Source organism: Macrobrachium nipponense, chromosome 6 (genome assembly GCF_015104395.2).
Source record: "Macrobrachium nipponense isolate FS-2020 chromosome 6, ASM1510439v2, whole genome shotgun sequence".
In the NCBI taxonomy this organism is placed as follows: domain Eukaryota; kingdom Metazoa; phylum Arthropoda; class Malacostraca; order Decapoda; family Palaemonidae; genus Macrobrachium; species Macrobrachium nipponense.
The window spans coordinates 42,797,108-42,819,620 of NC_061108.1; the positions used below are offsets into that span (position 1 = coordinate 42,797,108).

The 22,513-nt window shown below is 37.7% G+C and overlaps 1 protein-coding gene across 1 annotated transcript in view; it reads left to right on the forward strand.

Moving 5' to 3' along the window:
- The window catches only part of LOC135216293 (bridge-like lipid transfer protein family member 1), a gene marked incomplete in the record, with an annotated part of 368,522 nt that overhangs the window by 320,964 nt on the left and 25,045 nt on the right, over positions 1-22,513 (forward strand). The window contains 3 exon segments of the mRNA XM_064251459.1: positions 18,742-18,951; positions 21,340-21,537; positions 21,745-21,864. Of these exon segments, the coding sequence (XP_064107529.1) occupies positions 18,742-18,951; positions 21,340-21,537; positions 21,745-21,864 (528 nt within the window).

Consider the following 22,513-nt stretch of genomic DNA (forward strand, 5'->3'; position numbering starts at 1 on the left):
TGATCCCTAGGCTAGCTAGAATAATAGACCTACGGCAGGAATCAAAAGCGATGGATGATCCCCTAGGCTAGCTAGAATAATAGACCTACGGCAGGAATCAAGCGATGGATGATCCCCTAGGCTAGCTAGAATAATAGACCTACGGCTCGCAGGAATCAAAGCGATGGATGATCCCCTAGCTAGGCTATAGAATAATAGACCACCTACGGCAGGAATCAAAGCGATGGATGATCCCCTAGGCTAGCTATTAAAATTAGGGTTTGTAGTTGTGGCTGTCAGCGGTCAAATAAACGTCTAAAATAAAACACAACCTTAAATGCCCCGGGGGGGGGGGGTGTTAAGCGTAAGTTAAGATTGCGTAGGAACTGCTATTTTGGTTTAGCTGGCAATCAATGAAACGCTAATTAATTTTGCTTCACTAGAGATGATTATCCCAATAACTAATCCCTTCACTTAAAATATGAATTATGTTCTCCCAATAGTTTAGAAAGATCCACACATTATAATGATATGAAACTTAACCTGAACGATCTAGCACCACCACACAGGAATTATTCCTTTCCCAACCTTTACACATGTCTATCACGCTTAAGTGAGAAAGAGAAAAAAATAAAATTACAAAGTATATACCGTTATTTACCTTCTCCTCACACTAAAAAAGTTTGCCCTATTAACATAAACACGTAAAGTCGGAGCTCGAAAGAGAAAAACAAACAACAAACAAAACACCCGTGTCTCCGCTCGGGTTACGTTTACGTGTGTGTGGGGCTAGAACTTTCCCAGGTTTTATCCTCTGTTTACAACTGTGCAAAACTAAGTCCTGTAAAGAAAAAAAAAAAATTCTTAAATCATAATTATTTTGAAATCCAGAATATTTTTACATTAAATATATAAGAACAACCTAACACGACAATTTCCGTTACTATTTATGAACGATATTGTAAACTCGTTATGGGAAAGTCGTTTAAACACGTGACGTTGGCTGCCCTGCGAGCTAGCAGCGTGCGTGCACACACACATACACTTTCCGCGGGATTTTTTAAATGACACTATTTCACAACCAACGCACTCACTTTACACTTTAGGATGTAAAAATGAACGTTAAACACAGTGATCGTTTTTGCGTTATGATTACGAACGTTAGCGGGAATTTATTCCTATCTGCCCTGTTTTTTATTATGCAAATTCCTTGTTAACACTTACGAGAGATTTTAACGAAATATTAAAGTTTTTCTTGGCTGTTTTGCTTCCACGATTCCAACTCCAGTTTATAATATAATTTACTCAAAAATGAAGTTAAGGTTCGTCTCAGTCACCAAAGATAGAAAGGGGAATATTTACTTTAAAACAAAGATATTAACCAACTATCTTAGCGAATCTTGGCTTTGGTCGACAGTTTTAAGATTCTACGCTGCCTTGGCCTTATTTAATTACTAGCAAACGTATATCCTAATTTATACAATTAAGTTTAGGGAAGTGGGGAGGTCGCCAGCCGGCATATAGACACTGAATACCGGCAATAATGTATTTTACTTCTATTTACAATTAAGAAGGCACAACGGATACATAAATTTTTCTGGTTAAACCGTGGCTAACCGCTGAAACTTGAAGCTGCAAGGGGCTTGTTATGGAGTGGAATGTGTAAGATAGCCGGTACGTAACCAAGATTACGTGGAAGTTCAGCACAAATGTACTCTCGTCCCTGAAAGGGAAATTTATGACAATTAAAGACTAGTTAATATGCATAGATATGCTAATCCCCTTAGCCATTTCTTACAACACTTGCACTATTTGACTTATACAGATTATTTCTACTAATGGACGTAGCAATAAGTCTTATAGGACTTAAAGTTTATGACTGCTAGTTACAAAGTTAGCACTTAGACATTATGGAGAGAAGAGACTGCGCTCAGGTGAGGGGAGAACGGTCTTGGGCAAGGCCGCCACGAGGGCACACGGAGGGCAGGAGGGGGAGAGGAAACAAAGGATCAGTGGATAGGATTTCTTTCTGTACGGATAGGAGGGAAGGATGGGATGTTATCATGGGGAAGGAGGAAGGATAGGTTAGGGTACGAGGTTCTCATACAACAGACACCTACCTTTTAAGGGAGAGACAGTTGCCTCTCGGTAAGGGCGGACAGAGGCCAGCACGTCCACCTCCTAAGGGCTATCAAACGGTGAAGACAGCCACCCACGCCTCAGTTTCCTGCTGCGCGTCCTGCGAAGGTGGGGGTTCACCCCCCCCCCCCCTGGAGGGTTTTCTACTGGTCAGGAACCTTTTGTCCCTTTTGTTTTAGGCCTAAGACTTGCATTACGATTCCCCCATTTTGGGGGGTGCCAGCTTGGCGCTGCCGTCTTGTGGTGGCATCTGAAAGTAAGAGACCTCGGGGAGGAGATGGTCAGGATAGGTGGGTAGGTGTAGGTGGTGAGACTCCGGCTAGGGGCAGCCCTGCTGCATTCGTTCAAATTCCCGGGGCAGGATCTCTCGAACTGGATGCTAAAATGGCGGATAGACCATCACGATTGACATATATATATATATATATATATATATATATAATATATATATATAGTATATATATATATATATATATATATATATAGCACACTATATATATATACTATATATATATATATATATCTATGATATATAATATATATATATATACAGTAGTACCTCGAGATACGAAAGGCTCAACTTACCAAAAATCCAAGTTACGAAAGCAAAGACGAAAAATTTTACTGCTCTACATACGAAAAGTTTTCAAGATACGAAAGGTTTCTGAAAGTCCGAGAATTTGCCCCACAATAACAATTTATGGAAACTCGCATCGCACGCCGCCATCTTAGTTATAGTAGACTCGCCACCTTCCTCCTGCTCTCCCATTGGTTCCTGATGCTAGCCAAGCCATGAATCCTTCTCTCTAATTGGACAGCATTCCTCCCATCATTCATCTTCTATAACATACGTACTACGTGTTGGCGTGCTTTACCTCGGCCACTTCGCACCCGAAACTTTACCGTACGCAATCGGCATTCGTTCGCTCCAACAATTTCGTTTAGTAACGTAATTCGTTAGTGATTTCGTTGCAGTACGTACATATTATCGTGTTGTGCTACTTTATCGTGTTGTGAGAACGTAACTTAATTACGTACAGTACATAGAGTCATGGGTCCCAAGAAAGTTTGCTGAGTTCACAGAAAGAGAGATGCTTTCTATGGAGACAAAAATGGAGATAATAAAAAGTATGAAGCTGGCTTGCGGTTTGAGTATGATCGCTAAGGAATACAGCCGAAATCCGTCGACGATAGGCACCATCCTTAGCGAAAGGAAGCCCATCAAGCAGCTACACCTTCCCAAGGGTGTCACTATTTTTGTCCAAACAAGAGCCATGTGCATAATGAAATGGAAAGGCTGCTTCTTGTATGGATCGAGGACAAAAGAAATCGATGGCGATACGATAACCGAGACGGCAATCTGCCGAGAGGCCAGCGCTATTTTCGGCGATTTGATTGCCCAAGCCAAAGACGGACGGCGAGAGAGCATCAACGGCAACCCCAGAGTTCAAGGCTTTCTCATTGGGTTGGTTTTCGAAAAATTCCGTAAACGGACTGGCATGCCATTCGGTGGTTACAAGAAATTGAAATTACGTAAACTATCAAAAAACGTAAAACGCAAATGTAAAAATCCAAAAAAAAGACAAAAATAAATTTTATTTTAAGTTTTTTGTTAAAGGTTAAGTGTCTTACAGTTTTGTTAATGTGTTTTGTAGAAATGTTTAGTTTGTTTTTTTGACATTTTTTTATGTGTTTTCGTAAAATTAAGTGTACGTATCTGCCGTTTGTCTCCTCCTCCTCCTCCTCTGCCGCCACTTTCGGAGATAGCCTCACTCGAAAGGTAAGCTTCGACATTTTACGTTACAGTAATAATATTTCTTGTACACTAATATACACTTTATTTACAGGTTTGGATTTTTAGTCTTAATTTAGTCTTAATTTGAATGGTCCAAATTGTTGTAGTATTTCATTGTTTATAGGTCAATTATCTTTATTATGAAATTTAATGGGTGTTTTTGGAGGGCTTGGAACAGATTAGCATTTTACATGTAAAATGTGTTTCCAAGATACAAAAAACTCATTATACGAAGGCCGCCTCGGAACGGATTAATTTTGTATCTCGAGGTACTACTGTGTGTGTATATATATATATATATAATATTATATATATATATTATATATATATATATATATATAATATATATATATATATTATATATATTTAGTATATATATATATATATATATATATATATATATATATATATATATATATATATATATATATATATATATTATTTAGTATATATATACAGTAGGTACCTCGAGATACGAAATTAATCCGTTCTGAGGTTGCCTTTGTATAATGAATTTTTCGTATCTTGGAACACATTTTACATGTAAAATGGCTAATCCATTCCAAGCCCTCCAAAAACACCTCCATTAATTTCATAATAAACCTAAATTGACCTATAAACAATGAAATACTCACAATTTGGACCATTCAATACCTAAATTAAGAATAAAAATCCAAACCTTGTAAATAAAGTGTATAATTAGTGTACAAGAAATATTATTACTGTAACGTAAAATGTCGAAGCTTACCTTTCGAGTGAGGCTATCTCCGAAAATGTCGGCAGAGGAGGAGGAGGAGGACAACGGCAGATAACGTATGTACGTACGTTACACGTTAACTTTACGAAAACACATAAAAAATTTAAGGAAAACTATAAAAATAAAATTTACAAAAAACATTAAGAAAACTGTAAACACTTAACTTTACGAAAATCTAAAAATTACGTAAATTTTTTTTTTTCTTTTTTTTTATTTTTAACTTTTTTTTTTGCTTTTATGTAGGCTTTTTTTTTTTTTTTTTTTTTTTTTTTTTTTTTTTACAGAATTTCAACTTCATCACCACTTTCAACGTTCTGTTTTCATCACTTGGTTCTTCCTTTTTGCTTTCAACTTTCTGTTTTTTATCACCTGGTTCTTCCTTTTTGCTTATTCCCGCTAATGCTGAAGGCCTCTTTAAAAAATAACTATCCAAGGAAGATTGCTTCTGCCTGCTTTTGACAATGTTCCTGAAACGACTCAGGCAAACGTCATCGAACTGCGCAAGCATACGACCTGTGTGAACCTTTTTGGGGTGTCTTTTTTTTTCTATGAACGATTGCACTTTATGAAAAGCGGCTAAGACCTCCTTAATTTCTGCCTTGTCATAGGCTCCTCCTCTTCATCGCCGCTGCTGGAGAACTCCTCTTGAACGACGTTATGTTGCATGGCCTCCAACTCCTTCAGGTCATCCGTTGTAAGCTCCTCTTGGTGCTCCTCGAGAAGGTCGTTGATGTCGTCCTCGTCGACGACCACCAGCCCCATGGACTTGCCGAGTGCAATGATCTCGTCAAGATCTGGTTCCAAAACAGTTTCGGGATCGTCAACTGTTTCGGGATCGTCAACTGTTTCCGACTCAGCAGCACCAGCTTCGCCCACGTCGAATCCCTCGAAGTCTCGGTCGGATACGGCATCAGGCCAGAGTTTCCTCCACGAGGAATTCAAGGTTCGCCTCGAAACCTCCTGCCATGCTTGGTCGATGAGTCGGATGCATATGACGATGTCAAAATGCTCCTTCCAAAATTCACGCAAGGTGAGGTTTGTTATATCGGTGATGTCGAAACATCTTTTGAAAGATGTTTTCGTGTACAGCTTCTTAAAGTTCGCTATCACTTGCTGGTCCATGGGCTGGAGGAGAGGGGTGGTGTTGGGCGGAAGAAAAAGAATCTTAACGAAGGAATACTCCGCTAGGAATATCTTCCTCGAGGCCGGATGGCGGGTGGGGAGGGGCATTGTCCAACACCAGCAGACATTTCAGGGGAGGCGCTTCTCTTGAAAACAAACTCTCACAGTCGGGCCGAAACACAGATTTACCCACTCGGTGAACAAAGCCTCGTTACCCGAGCTTTTGCATTAGCCCTCCACATCACTGGAAGCTTCTCCTTCAACACTTTGTGGGCCTTGAAGGCTCGAGGAGTCTCTGATGATACACCAGTAGGGGCTTCACCTTGCAATCCCCACTGGTCGTCGAACAAAGTGCGAGCGTAAGCCTGTCTTTCATAGGCTTATGCCCAGGTAGCTTCTTCTCTTCCTCCGTGATGTACATCCGACGAGGCATTTTTTTTCCAAAAAAGGCCAGTCTCATCACAGTTGAAAACCTGCTGAGAACTGTAGCCTTCCTTGGTCATCATCTCGTCGAAAGTCTTCTTAAATGTTTCGGCTGCTTTCGTGTCCGAGCTGCAGCCTCCCCATGACGCACCACCGAATGGATGCCAGTCCGTTTACAGAATTTCTCGAACCAGCCATGCATAGCCTTGAACTCTGGGGTTTGCGCTGAAGTCCCTTCCGCTCCGTCGTCTTCCGCCTGCGCAATCAAATTGGCGAAAATAGCACTGGCCTTGTGAGCGATTGCCGTCTCCGTTACTGTATCGCCAGCGATTTCTTTGTCTTTTATCCAGGACGAGGTAGCAGCCGTTCCATCTAGTCGTGCACATGGCTCCTCTTGCTGGACAAAATAGTGATGCCCTTCGATGGTGTAGTTGCTTTGATGGCATCCTTCTGTTTAAGGATGGTGCCTATTGTCGACGGATTACGGCCGTATTCCTTTGCGATCACACTCAATCGCATACCAGCTTCGTACTTCTTTATGATCTCCATCTTTGTCTCCAGAGACAGCATGCGCTTCTTTCCGTGAATTTCAGCTTTCTTGGGACCCATGACTACGTTAATTTACGTAAAGTTACACAAATACGTAATAATACAGTCTTCGCACAACACTAATATATGTACTGCAAACGAAATTCACTACGAATTTACGTTACTAAACAAATCGTTGAAGCGAACGAATGCCGAATGCGTACGATAAAGTTTCGGGTGCGAAGTGGCCGAGCTAAGGCACGCCAACACGTACGTATAAGAAGATGCATGATGGGAGGGATGCTGTCCAATCAGAGAGAAGGATCTAATGGCTTGGCTAGCATCAGGAACCAATGGAGAGCAGGAGGATGGTGGCGAGTCTACGATAACTAAGATAGCGCGTGCGGCGCGAGTTTCAAAATTGTTATGGGGCGAATCTCGGACTTTTAGAAACCTTTCGTATCTTGAAAACTTTTTGTATGTAGAGCGTAAAATTTTTTCGTCTTTGCTTTCGTAACTTGGATTTTTCGTAAGTTGAGCCTTTCGTATCTCAAGGTACTACTGTGTATATATATATTATCAGTATTATATTATATAGTGAATTATTATATATATTATATTATTATATTATATATATATATATATATATATATATATATATATATCTTATATATATCTATATTTATATATATATATATTATATATATATATTATATATATATCATATTATATTATATATATTATATATTTATATTATATATTATAATTATATATATATTATATATATATTATATTTATATATATATATCTATATATATTCTATATATATACATCTTAATATAATATATATATTATATATTTATATATATATATATCTATATAGATTATTATATATATAATATATATATATATATATCTATATATATATAGTATATGATATATAATCTATATTCTATATATGATATATATATATCTATCTATATATTTATATATAATATATATTCTCTACCATATATATATATACATATATATATCATATATATATCTATATACATATATACATATATATATATATCTATTAATATATTATTATCTCCTGATATATATTATATCCTACCCTATATTATATATCTAATCTATATATATATATCTATATCATACATATATATATATAATTATATACTATATATATAATATATATATACATACTATACATATACATATACATATACATATACATATTCATCTACAGGCAGTCCTCCCCCGGGTTACGACGGGGGTTCCGTTCTTGAGACGTTTCGTAAGCCGAAAATCGTTGTAAGTCGGAACATTGTCAAAAATCCTAAGAAAACCTTACTTTTATTGCTTTAGGTGCATTCAGAACTATGTAAACTGCATTCTTATTGCATTTTTCATAAAAAAAAATTTAAATATTGATTATTTTGCATTTCTGGGCTTAGCCTGTGTCGCTCCGTGAAATTGTTCCTCTGATACTATTTCTAAGGTATAAATATTGCTATTCATCCCAGAGAAAAAGAGAAACAAAATAGTGCCAAGATAAATGGCTCGCTCACTTCTAATAAAAGGTGTCGGTATAGATAAAGAGCGAGTGGATACCACAACCAGAGGTCCCTTGCCATTTAGCTTCTTCCTTCGACAAAACCCCAACTACAGAGGAGCCGAACTATAGCCCTCGCTACCCTCTACTACTACCATGAGCGCCTCCGACGCCTTTGACGTCATTCCTTTGATAGCCATTGTAGTGACCACAACGCTTCTTGTTTTTTGTGCTGTGCTCTTGCTATTTTCGGAATTTCCTACAACCATCATGATGGCTCAAGCTTCTGCATCTAAGTTAAGTACTGCTTTAAGGTTTTTAGATCTCATTTTATGAAGATATTCCTTGTTTTATGTATTGAAGAGGAGATGAGGTAGCGGGAGCGTCATCGTTCCCGCGCCGTCTTCCCCTCCCAACCACATGGTGATCTGGGCGACACAGGTCATCACCCAGAAATAGATTTTTCCTTCGTCAAAATCCCCTTTTTGGTGTCATTTTTCATCTGCCAGATCAGCATTTGTAGGTGTCGTAACCCTGGAACTGCATCGTAACCTGGAAATAATTTCTGAAGAATATAATTGAAAAGCGTCGTAACCTCGGAACGTCGTAAGCCGAGACCGTCGTAACCCGGGGACTGCCTGTACATGTACATATATATATATATATATATATATATAATATATATATATACATATATATATATATATATATATAAGATATATATATATATATATATATATATATATATATATATAATATATATATACACACACACACAGTAGTACCTCCAATCGAAAGGCTCAACTTACGACTCGAGATACGAAAGCCAATACGAGAAAATTTAACGGCTCTACATACGAAAAGTTTTCAAGATACGAAAGGTTTCTGAAAGTCTGAGATTTGCCCGGATAACGATTTGAAAATCGCACCGCCATCTTAGTATACTAGTAGACTCGCCACCATCCTCCTGCTCTCTCATTGGTTCCTGATGCTAGTTGCGGCCATGAAATCCTTCTCTCCTATTGGCCAGCGTCCCTCCCATCATGCATCTATTATGTACGCGTGGTGGCGTGGGCTCGGCCACTCGGTACCAGCATTGTTATAGTACGCACGCGGTATTCGTTTTCGGGATCGTCAATGTGTACGTAATACTAATATTTAAAAAAAAAAGTGACCAAGATCTCTCACATGGGATAAGTGATCAAGGTCTCTCTCATGGGATAACTGGAAACTTTGCAAGGTTGGTAGAATCTCCACTCCCTGCTGAACAGAGGGTGTAGACCAATCATTTACAACATGCATACCAGTATGTAGTGTACGTATAATCAAGGCACTTCAGTTTATGTTGAAGGTCAGCAGCCGAACATTCAGTACCCAAATCATTTGCAGAGAGAGCATTTGGTTGAACAGGGTTTTGATGGACACCAGGAGCCAACAGAGTCATGAGGTGCCAAAAAAAGAAAGTTGAAATTCTGTAAAAAAAAAAAAAAAAAAAAAAAAAACCTATGTAAAGTAAAATGTAAAAAAAAGTTAAAAATAAAAAAATGAAGAAAAAAACGGCAGAAATTAAAGCGGTTTTTTTTCTTTTTCATAAAGTGCAATCATTTGTGAAGACACCCCCCGAAAAGGCTCACACAGGAACATTGTGAAAAAGTACGTAGGCAGAAGCAATCTTCCTTGATAGTTTACGTTTGTACGTAGCCTCACTCGAAAGGTGAGCTTCCACATTTTACGTTACAGTAATAATATTTCTTGTACAATAATATACACTTTATTTACAGGTTTTGCATTTTTAGTCTTAATTTAGTCTTAATTTGAATGGTCCAAATTGTTGTAGTATTTCATTGTTTATAGGTCAATTTAGCTTTATTATGAAATTTAATGGGGTGTTTTGGAGGGCTTGGAACGGATTAGCCATTTTACATGTAAAATGTGGTCCAAGATACGAAAACTCATGATACGAAGGGCAACCTCCGGAACGGATTAATTTTGTAATCTCGAGGTACTGCTGTATATATATACATACACACACACACACACACAGATTTGGCGGCTCTATTTGCAATTGAAGTACTGAAGAAAAGGAAGTTGTGGTACTCCTTCACCACCAAAAGGAGTGACCTCAGTTCAGACTGACTGGGTTTCTCTAGATCTCGTTCCAGGTGTGATCCACCGTAACGTCCATCAATAGGACTTCAACCAGACCCTCTACCAGAAAGTGACTCTTCTTTCTTTTGTGTTCCTGTAGGGGAAAGGCTCTCGCTGTTATGGAAGAGGTGGAGCACCAGATGTGCAGAGGCTTGGATGGTAAGGTTTTAGGAGAGGGATAGAATGCCCTCCTCTCGTGTCTTCGCCGATCACGTTGACGGCATACTCAGAGGGCTCTGAGAGGTTTGCAGCTCTCACAGAGGAATTGTCATCCCTTTCAAGAAAAAGGGCCATAGAAGTAGTGGAGGACTGAACTTCCAAATTTTTGTGCAACTGCTTATTTATAGTCTCCAAGTCATTATAGGGACGGAGACCTGTCCTCGACATCAGTGCCTTGAACTTCTACACAGAAAATGAAGTTCACGATGGAGGAAATCAGTCAGTGTTATCCTCCATCCAGCTGGGCAACTGGATGATAACAATAGACATGCAGGATGTGTATTTCCACATTCCAGTACATCAGGACAAGAAGAAATACCTGAAATTTGCCTTTTGGGGGTAGAGTCTTTGTATTTCGAGCTCTCTGTTTCGGTCTCTCCACTGAACAACAGGTATTCATGCAAGTTCTACCTCCTTTCATGAAAGGTCTACATCTTTTGGGTATAAACATGTATGCACCTGGCAGGCATGGGTCCAAGTACATGAGGCAGTACTTGTGGACAAGTACAAGTACTGAAAAGAAGAGCAAATACAGGTACAGAAGATTTAAGTCCAAGTCCAAGCACTTGATAATGCACTTTAAGCACAAGTATAAGAATTTTCAGCAGATTTTCCATTATCATTAGTGATATGTTTGATTTAAAATCAGTAGCAAATATCTGATAAAAAATTTACATGTAAATATCTAATGGCAAGAAAATTTGGTGATATAATATAGCAGTCTTTATAATGAGAAGCCTCCCAAAAGGATATACTTGATTAGTTCTCACAGTATAAGTCAGTGAACCTTAACCCATAGTGCCAAAAAGAGATGAAGCGATTCTCATAGGGGTGTAATGGCAAATTATCAAAATTGGTCTACCCATTGGTTAAAATAATGACAAAAAAATTTATTTTAATTTTTCAAATTATTTTTACAATAATATTCGTAATACCCTAATGCAAAGCAGATTTCTGCTGCTAAAGAAAAAAAATATATTGTTCACAATAATTTAGAATTATGTTCTTCACAAAAACTTTAAACAAAATTATACTTTTCACAAAATTTATAAACAAAATTATATTTTCATAAAATTTATAAACAATTATATTTCTCTTTTTGATTACCAGTTCTCTATTGTCATTGCATTTCACAAACATCACAGACTCAAAATTCTTCTTAGACATTTATTTGGGTGAAATACTTTTCCTGCAATGCTGAAAATCCTTTCTACTCTGGCAGAAGCAGCAGGCCCTGATAGGTACTTTTGTGCCATCTTAGCAAGAGTTGGAAAAGTTTCTCTGTGGTCTTTCCAGTATGCTAGCACATCTCTCTCTTCTGAAATGCATGGCTGACTTAGGTATCTTTGAAATTCAGTATTAATGGACTCCTGAATATATGTTAAATCTGTTAGTTGTCGAACAGTGTTACACATAAAACTAAATAGTTTCTTCCTTTTTGGGTCAGTTGAACTAGGGCCTGGTATATCTTCTGTATGGTTTGCGACAGGATCCATGTTTGCCAAAGCTATAGTATCTTTGGACATAAATTGGGCTGCAGTTATGACAGAAGACTTAAGATTCACCTTTTCCTCTTTTTCAGAACATCAGTCTAATTTAAATCTTGGATCAAGAATAGTTGCCATTTGATATATATTTTCCATTCTTCATATACCTAGAGGAATTTCTGTAATGATCTCTTCAATTCAAATACCAAACCACTGTTATACTTAGATTACATTTTCTCTAAGTGAAACTTGAGCCCTCACACACATGGAATGATTGTAAGGAAATGAAATTCTGTCTTTGGGCAGAGTCATTGGCCTCCTCAAATGACTCAAATATTTCTAGCATGTCATTAAAAATATTTTGGTCATGAGCGCCAAGCTTTGGTGCACCATCCAAACTTCAGCTTTTCTTTTGGTACTCTCAGAATAGATCTGATCATCTTTAATTGTGAATTCCAATGCTTAGCACAGCTAGGAATGATGGCTGTTGAAAGACTAAACTACTAATATACTACAGAACTGATCATGTTGCCTGCAGATGCAGACAGGAAGTGTAACAGGTTGTCGCAGGTTCACTCTTAAATTGATTGCACGAAAATTGACTGGTTTTTTGTGATATATCTTTATTATTAACATACATAATATATTAAAAAAAAATCCACATATTATAGTCAGTTATTGTCACTACGAAGTTGGCAGTTTTTAATTATACGATTAGTAATTGCCTTACAGCCTACTAAGTATGTAATGTACTTAAAGCGTACATCTAGTTGTCGACTTATGACTTATGCAAGTTATGACTTTACCACCACCCCAGCTCCCGGATCTCCACACACGCAGCTCATGTGCTCACTCAGTGTAAGCAGTAGCCCGGTACAGTACACATCCTCCGTTTCCGTTTGTCTTGTTTTTATCTATCCCATCTTCTAGTTCGGCTAAACCTTTTTCCTCCATCTCTTTTATCTATTCCATCTTCTAGTTAAAAAATAAAAGAGAATGCTAAAAGTATCGGTAGTAATGTTATACATGTTGTGTAAATGCATACAGCCAGAAACAACTGCTTTGTTGTGAACAACCAAATCTGATAACAACAGCTGTTTGCTTGCATTTCAACCAATGTATGATAGTAAAAAATTACTGTAGATATGTTACAAATGACGTTAAGTAGAATAGGACTGGTATATTTTTACATTACTATATCCTTATTTGCTCCGGAGAAAAGATCAGCAAGGGCATATACTGCTAAATTTTAAGCTGCAAGATGCAGCTGAAGCTGAGGAAAGAATGTTCATTTGCTAATGACTATTATCAGTAACATGGATGAAACTTCCGCAAGATTCGGTATAGCAACATCAAACTTGACCATAAACAAAATTTGAGAGAAACTTATTTTATTCAAAACTATGTGGCATGAAAGAACACATTTTACTGTTTTCACTGCGACAAAAGATGTATATGTAAAGCTTGCAGTATTCTGATGAAATCAAGTTAAAATATTGGACGCTGTCTATCGATTTTTTTTTATGCAATAAACATGCCCCCAGTGCCATCTACTCACGAAAAAAATAGCTAAATTTCTTTCATAATGATGAACTATTCAAGTGATATTTCGACTTGAAAACACTTGGTATAACGTAAAATAATCTTGTCCCATATCAATAGAGTATCGAGATTCATTTACGCTAACTCAAAGCAAGAAAATCGCTCTGATCTGACTTCAATACAGCAAAATAAGCTTACCCCACAATCCCCCTCAGCTGATTTCCACAGCACAATATTCTTACGGTAAGTTAATGTAGGCTGACTTACATCCAAATCATTTTACGACCAGTTGGTTGTAACCAATTGCAGATGTAAGTCGACAATTATCTGTACTTAAATGTACTGGCAGTCTCTGGTTATCGGCAGGGGTTCCGTTCCTTGGGGGCGGTGTCAATAAGCGAAGACCACCATTAACCGAAATTGGCAACTTATGGTGCCATAATGGGCGTTATGGCTCCTGTTTTAGGTATGTTATGGCACCATAACTCTATTATTGGTGCCTTATGGTGCTGATAACTGGAACTTGGCCTGATATTGCACCATAAATCGCCAAGTACATACAAGTACTCGGACCCATGCCTGTTACCTAGATGAACGGCTCCTCCGCTCTCCGTCAGAGGATCAATGCAAGAAGGAACTTTAGGTATCCCTTCTTGCCAAGGAACTGGGACTGTTGATAAATCGAGAGATCTCAATTAGTCTTAACTCAGGAGATTCTCTGTTTGGGACTGAGGATCAACTCTGAGCTTTCTGGTTTTTCTGTCTCCCAAAAGAGTAAGTCCTGCCTTAAGTTGGTTCACAATCTACTTTCGATCCCAGTTTGCTCAGGAAATCGGTGGATGAGTTTGCTGGGAACACACTCATCAGTCAAACAGTTTGTGAAGCTAAGAAGACTTCACATGAGCCCTTTCAGTTCTTTGTACAAGCAAACTGGAAAAGGAAGGAACAACCAGAAAGTGACATTCCTGATTGTGACAGACTTTTAGGGGGAAAGTTTCTACATATGGTGAGCCCCAACCTCTCCTTTTATGCAGATGCCTCAGACAAGATTGAGGAACCCATCAAGAAGCAAGGTGGAACCCTCTTGTTCTCCCTTTGCAAGGCAGCAAAGGAGCTCCTCATTTGGGCAGACTGGAATTGGGTCAGGATTACCACCAAATTCATCCAAGGAAAGACAAATGTCTTAGCAGATGGATGAAGTCAACGAGGACAAGTCCTCCCAACCGAGAGACCCTGAATCTGTTGTATGCGACAGCCTTTGGAAGTTGTGGGCATGCCAGCAGTAGACCTGTTCACCACATTGAGGAATTACTGTCTTCCTCTATTTTGCTTGCCTGTTCCTAACCCTCAAGCATGGGCAACAGATACCATACTAGTAAACTGGTTGAATGTGGACCTGTATGCCTTTCCCCCATTCAACATGGTGAGGTGGGGTTCTCAGCAAGTTCAAATCTCATTATAATGTATTGATGAAACTGATAGCCCCATTTTGGCCCCTCAAAGAATGGTTTCTAAAATTTCTAGTGGACTATTCCAAGACAACTGCCTCAGAGTTCACATTTTCTCAAACAACCCCATCTTTGGAAGTTACATCAAGGCCTATCCGCTCTAGCTCTGACAGGCTTCAGACTGTCGAGACTTGTCAGAGCAAAGGGGTTTTCAAAGCAAGCCACAGAAACTATTGCTAGATGTAGACAGCAGTGTATCAGCCGAGTCTACCAGGCTAAGTGGCCTCTCTTCTGCAGGTGGTGCAGCTGCAATAACATCTTGTCTGTTAAAACCACAATAACTCAAATAACAGACTTCCTTCTTTTTCTGAGGACTTAAAAGGGGCTCTCATCATCAAACATTAGAGGCTACAGGTCAATGATGGGATCTGTTTTCAAGCATACAGGACTGGATTTGGCCCCTAATCAAGACATGAGTGACTTTTTAAGTCTTTGATACTACTAATCAGGTAAGAGATGACTCTATATCTTGGAACCTAGATATGCTTCTAAAATGGTTAATGGACCTTACCTGTAATCCTACCTGTTTCATTTCAATGGAAAACTTAACAAAGAAGACTTTTTGTTGTAGCGTTACTGACTGCTAAAAGGATAAGTGCACAATAGGCCATTGACAAATGCATCAATTTTGCTCAGGAAGACCCTGTCTGCACCTTCTCGCTTGTTTTCCTAGCCAAGAATGAATCAGACGTTCATCTAATCTTTGGCCATGTAGGACTGGGAGTGAGGAGGGCATTTGGGTATTATTTAGACATAACTAAGAGGATTAGGGGTTCTACCAGCATCCTCTGTTGCTTCATGAGGAGTCTTAAGACTCATGTCCAAGAGTGCATTGCCATTCTTTTTAAGAAGACTTATTATAGAGGCGTACTTTCAAATACAAGTCCTACCTACCTTTAAGGTAGGCAGTCACCACTTTGTATGCTTTTAGGCCTAATTTGTCGCTCTTGGCAATCTTCCAATCAACATGCTGGAAATGAAACTCCTTTTTTGCCTCACTTCTTGAAGGAGATAGAGATGACTTTTGAAAATTGTAGTACCTTAGGTCCTTTATCTGTGGCTGGCATGGTGTTTGGGGAGGAAGCATAGGATGCACCCCTTGTTATCCGTAACTACTTCACCTTGAATTTTGGTTGTTGAGTTTCTTATGGTACCTGGCGAGTACTTGTACCAGAAGTACCCATCAGTCTGTGGTAGTTTTATGATGGTTCTTTAATGCTGTTGGTGGTGTAGGTAACGATTTTATTTGGTCTTTTCAAATTTTTGTTACTATCCCCAGGGCAAGGGCAGTTCTTTTCTCTGTTGCCTTGTGGGTGTTTGGAATACACCTTCACTCCAAAGCCCCCTCTATAAAGTACAGACTTCTCATGGCTGTTCCACTAAGTCACTACAGGTCAAGATGAGTTCTGATCAAAGGCAGTAATCACATGCAATAGGTTTCTTACCAGGTAGGGATACAGCAAGCATTTTATCAATGCTAATAGATTTTTATGTTGCAAATTCATATTTATAACGGACTGTTTTTGGAACAGAATATGTATGTCCATTTATCCCACCATCTATCAATGTGAGATTCAGCTGTGTAATTACTTGGTAAGTTAACTTATATGAAAATGGTATTTTCATGATAAAATTAAGTTCTATACATACTAACCAAGTAATTAGTTTGGAGCCCTCCCTCCTCCCCTCTGATGGACATTAAGCGCAAAAGAAGTGACTTTCTATGTTTTGTTATACCTACTGTTCCCCAGTAGAGGTGGGGTAGTTACCTAAACACAAAAATCTATGAATCACTACTTCGAATTTCAAATTTTAGCTGCCATATGAATAGAAAAGTTTAGCTGGTGTAATTACTTGTAAGTACAGTATATATATGAAACAGTTTTATTATGAAAATACCATTTTTCAGTTTGCAAACTGCTGGAAAATGTTTCATGCCAAACAACATTCCTGTGCTAGTCACAGTGGAAGCCCTGAAGGACATATATTGATAGAAGGAGAAAGTGAACTAATGAGTGAGAGTACCTCTATTCCTACTGTTCACAGATGCCACCCCTCATGGGTGTGGTGAACACTTTCAAGCACAAAAAAAATTGTGTTTTGTGGATGAAAAAACAGCAATTGTATATTAATGACTTAGAGCTTTGTGCCTTATTCCTAGGTATCCAACCATTTGAAGCTTTCTTAGAGGGCTGATATATCAGTAATACGTGACAACACCACAACAGTTATTTATCAAAAGAAATAAGCTGGACTCAGTTTGAAAGTGTTCCACTTAGATGCAGAAATCTCCACCTGGTCAGAGGAGCATTGGATAATCATCTTGCCATGTTGTGTCATAGGTGTATAGAACATGATCACTGTCTACCTTTAGTAGGAGATAACAAATCTTATTGGAGTAGCTTCACAACTTAGATATTTGCAATGAGATTTAGTAAGTAAAAGGGGACTCCACGTGCTCCACATTTTTGCAGCTTCCCTCATCCTTAAGCTTTTGAAGTGTTGCTCTCCACAAACAAATCCAGGAGGCACTTAGCTCACTGAAGCTATGCTACAACTTTGGGATGGCTAAGAATCCCCACCTTTTTTCAAAAAGTACTAAGAAAATTATGCAAATAATAGAATACTCCCATGACCCGCAATACTCATTTCTCGCACCTGGAATATAGGTCCCAAGGCCTTTTGGATATGGTAACTGACTCTCAAAGCTTCTGTTCCCTTTTGGAGGAGGCTCTTAAAGTAGTCTAACTTCCATAGGTTCCATGTTAGATTGGAACCTCCTCATCCTTATGCAATGATGTTATCAAGCATCCCTTGAAAGAGAGAGAGAGAGGGTATTTGGAGATCAGCAATCTAACTACTAAGGGAAGTGGGCAAGGTTTGGTGCTCAGTGTGATAAATATTATACTTATGCACTGAATCCCTGTGTACTACCAGTCATGACTTTTATATCTTCTGAGTTTCCAGATGATTCTATCCTTGTTTGCTTTTAAAGGCTCTAGATTAGCCTTCTCTTGGGTTCTGCTTAGTTATGTATGCACAGTCAAGACCTCTCCAACTTGTCACTTCAGCCAGTTGGTTTCTTGTGGAAAGAGACTTCAAATGTAACCTTATTGAGGGAAAATTGCTGAGTGTCAATGATGATGGTTATATATGTACAGTATTGTTCTTGTAGCATAAAATAGAACCCATAGGATACTTCATGTCTTTTACTTGAAATGGCCTATGTACTAGTTATTGTGCTCCATAGTGTAAATTTAGCTGCAATATCCATTGTAACCCTTTATAGTGCTTATTCCAACAAGTGATGATTTTTTGCTAAGACTTGAAACATTTTAATACTTTGTCAAGTAGAAGAAATAAGCTAAATTATATTGAAGCCAGTTCCATGTGGAAAGGTAAAAAGGCAAGTTTTTTTCAGTATAGCATAGCCTGTTTTGATATAAGGGTAGAAATGTTTTACTGGGATTTTTCTTTGTGTTGAGTTGCTTTCCACACCCTTCTAGGTAAATTAAATACATGTTTTTTATTTCAAGGAAAATATCTTTGGAGAAGATCAAAAATTTACTGACATGAACCAGAGTCATGTGGATGAGGATAATCCTACAGAGACCAGCCAGCATGAGGAGTCTAAATCCAATAGTGTTGCTGAAGAGAAAAAAACTGAATTTGATTGTCGAAAATATCGTCAGTTCAAAGTGACCGTCTATTTGGATATCAGAAATGTTGTTGGTCATCTTATAAAGGTAAGTGGCTTATACATTTATATTTTTATTTGATGTTTCACATGATGCATAAAAATTATTTTGTCAGAAAACTGTTTTTTTTATGTAATGACTAATTATGAAACACTACTCTTACTATTAATGCTGTATTTGCTGCTTCACACCATCATCTTAGCTTTTGTTGTCAAGTTCTTGGGTCCTGAATCCCAGATTCTTTTAGCCAGGGTGATGCATCTAGTAGAGATTTAAATGTAAATGAGTGCATAGTAGATGTGTCTGCAACATAGAAGAAAACACTTCAGTGTCTTTGTTTTATAGAATATATATTTCCACAGTAATTAACCTGTTATGCATCACCAATGGCATATCTCAGTTGCCCAACTCTAATTACACCTACCTCAGTGGAGTGACACGTTCTCCCTATTTCAAAGCTGATGCTACACTGATCAAGCTCAGAAGTACACTTTACTCATATGCAAGTTATAGGAACATAATTTTGTAATACTATGAACTAAATTAAGGGTAAATGGCAACTTTTGTTTTGTAATGTAGAGAAAGTCTGATATATGACATTCACCTCTCACCTGGGCATCATCTCCCAGTGTGCTTCTGGTCTTCATTGATAACCAGTTTTGATTTGTTTTGGTTTCATTCATCCCCCATAATGAGCATCCCAAAGCAAAAGAAAAGCTTTTTGAGTACAAGACTCAGAGTAGCAACTTAGAACCTTTAATGTTGACAATGAAGATGTACTTCCTGGTTCTGAAGAAAATCATTATGTGGATTTGAGCATTACTTTGCCAAGTGACCAGGCAGTAAGCGGTAAGGAGAGGAGTCCTTTTACTCATCATTCACCCAAAGGTTTGAAATTTATTATCCAAAATAAAGAAGACCCATGGAGTTTTTTGAGAAATTTTTGATGAAGTCATGGAGTGAATTGTAACAGGAACCAACAGATTTGCAACCCAGTTTCTAGCTGAATATGTTGAATGTTTGGCCATAAATTCACATGCATTAGAATAGCATGGTACAAATGTAAATGAAATAAAACTTTATTTCTCTACTGTATTTTTCAACAAGAGTAAGTGTCACTTCTCTTTTTTGTAAAGTAATGAGTGGGCATAGGTTTAATTTTATAAAACATTTTTTACATTTAGTTGATAATACCGTACCATTGTTAAGGGACCAGGAAGGAAGTTAGCCAAGATCAAGCTGTTCATCAGTCTTATTTTGAAAAGATTCAATAACCAAATACCTTCGTGATAAGAGCATCAGTGTTGATGAGTTTGTCGTCATGGGTACAATATTTACCAACAAAACTTAAGCATTTTGGTTTGAAGTTTTTGGAAGTCATTTTGGTCTGAAGTTTTTGGAACTATGTGAAAGTGCTACTAGCTATACTATTTGGAACTTTTCATTTATGCTGGTGAAAACACACTTTACAATGAAAAGTATATGGAACTTCTTGTTTCTTCTAGAATTTTTTCCACATTCATAGACCCTCTTTTAGAGAAGTGATATTGTTGGTTCATTGTTAGTTTGTTTTACAAGTATAGAATTAGCAGATGTATTCATTGATAATGAAACAGATTGTATTGGAACATTGAGAATAAGTAGAAAGGGTCCTCCTGAAAAAGAAAAGGGAATCACTTGAAAAAAGGGTAAAAAAATAGCAGCATATCAAAATAGATAAGTGATACTGAGATGAAATGATAAGAAAGATGTAACTGCTCGGAGCAGATTACATGATTTTTCTATGTAGAAAAAGGTGACTAGACAAGGGTAAGGTGTAGTAAAACCAAAAGCATTACTCTATTATAACTCACAAATGACTGGTATTGATGTGTCAGATAATATTTTGTTATTTTTCAGCTGCACAAAACAGGCTGAAGAAATATTATATAAATAACCCACAAACTTATTTTGAGGCTAAGTGAAGAACCGTTGCAGTAAGTAGACCCCCACATCTTTCAGCAAAACTACTTAGATCTTGTGTTCAGTGCTGGAAATACAAGAAGTGAAAGAAAAATTCCATACTGGTGTAAAGACTGCCAAGTTAGTTTGTGTGGGGCTCCATGTTTCAGGCAGTGGCATGCAAAAGAATAATTTTTCCTTTGTATGTTTCATGCTTGTGATCTCTAGGTAATAAAAACACATAATAGACCAAATGACTCCTCTGTGAGCAAGAAAATGTGACAATATGGGAGTGGCAATATCTCTACTCCCAATGTCTCTCTTAAGTGAGGCTTAACAGGTTAAAATCAAACTTTAGTTATGAAGTAGGTATTCTGTACAAAAAGATCTATAATTTATGCAAGTGTCTCCATATTCATTTTTGAAAACTATGTCAGTTTTTAATTAAAATTTTTGGGGGGCATGTTTTAAGCCTTTTTTTGCAATATTTTGCAGGATTGCACAGAAAATGATCCACCTTGTCCTACAGTTGCTTTGGACCGCTTGATATTTGAAATGAAAAAAAGTTACACTGAAACACAGTTACAGGTCGTAGTTTCACCTCTTATACTTACAACATCAGACAGTTACACTCCTCGTCCACATGCACACCAGCATTTGCATACTGGCTTTCTTATGCTGTCTGGCCTTCAGGTTTGTGTCATTTCCTTTTTTCTATATAAAATTTATTGAAAAATACTGCTTAAAAACAAATCATTCAGAGTGAAGTTGATATTGTTGGTATTACAGTGACCCATATTTCTTGATAACTAATATGCTTTAATTTTGCATTTTTATGAATTTGTAATAATTTATTATTAGATTTGATTATTTATTAAAAGCACTATTATATTTTGATAGATGCGGGGCCATGCAATGTTTAGTGCAGAGGAACGTACTTTAGATGAAGAAACATTAGAGTATGCGTGGCTTGTAGAATTAACAGTTGGTACACTAAGTGGCAAGCTGACTACACCTCAGGTTAGTACAGTATATTATGAAAAAGTGTATAGTGTGAAAACAGTTTAGTTTCTTTTCATTCTCATGTATTTTAACAAACATGTAATTGTTGCTGTTTAGGTACAACAGCCATTTTCCATAGCAATTAATTTTTGTTATTTGGTGTGTGGGTTCATAATTAGAATTGTGCCATATACAGGCAGTCCCCAGTTATCGGCGATCTGGTTTTATGGCTCTTGTCTAGCACCAAAAATTGCTGATTTTCAGCACTGAAATGTGCCGGTTTCTGTTATCGGCACCAATAATTGAGTATTGGTACTGATACATTGGCGCCAAAATCCTGTTATCAGTGCAGATAAGTGCCATTCAGTCATCAGTGATTTTCGCTTATCAAGCAGTCGGAACAGAACCCCCCTGCTGATAACCTAGGACTGCCTGTAGTATAACAAAATCAGCAGTTCATTTAGAAGGGAGGCAAATTCTTCCCTAATTGTGAATCTGTTGGAAAGCAGATCTATTTCATTATCATTTGTTTCCCATCATCATATACACTATGTGTACCATTGTCATTGTTTGTGTAGTAACAGTATTACATTGAGTTGAATTTCCTAACCAGTATTAATGCGTTTCAGACCCCCAAAAACATTAACAAAAAATGCAGGGAATAAAC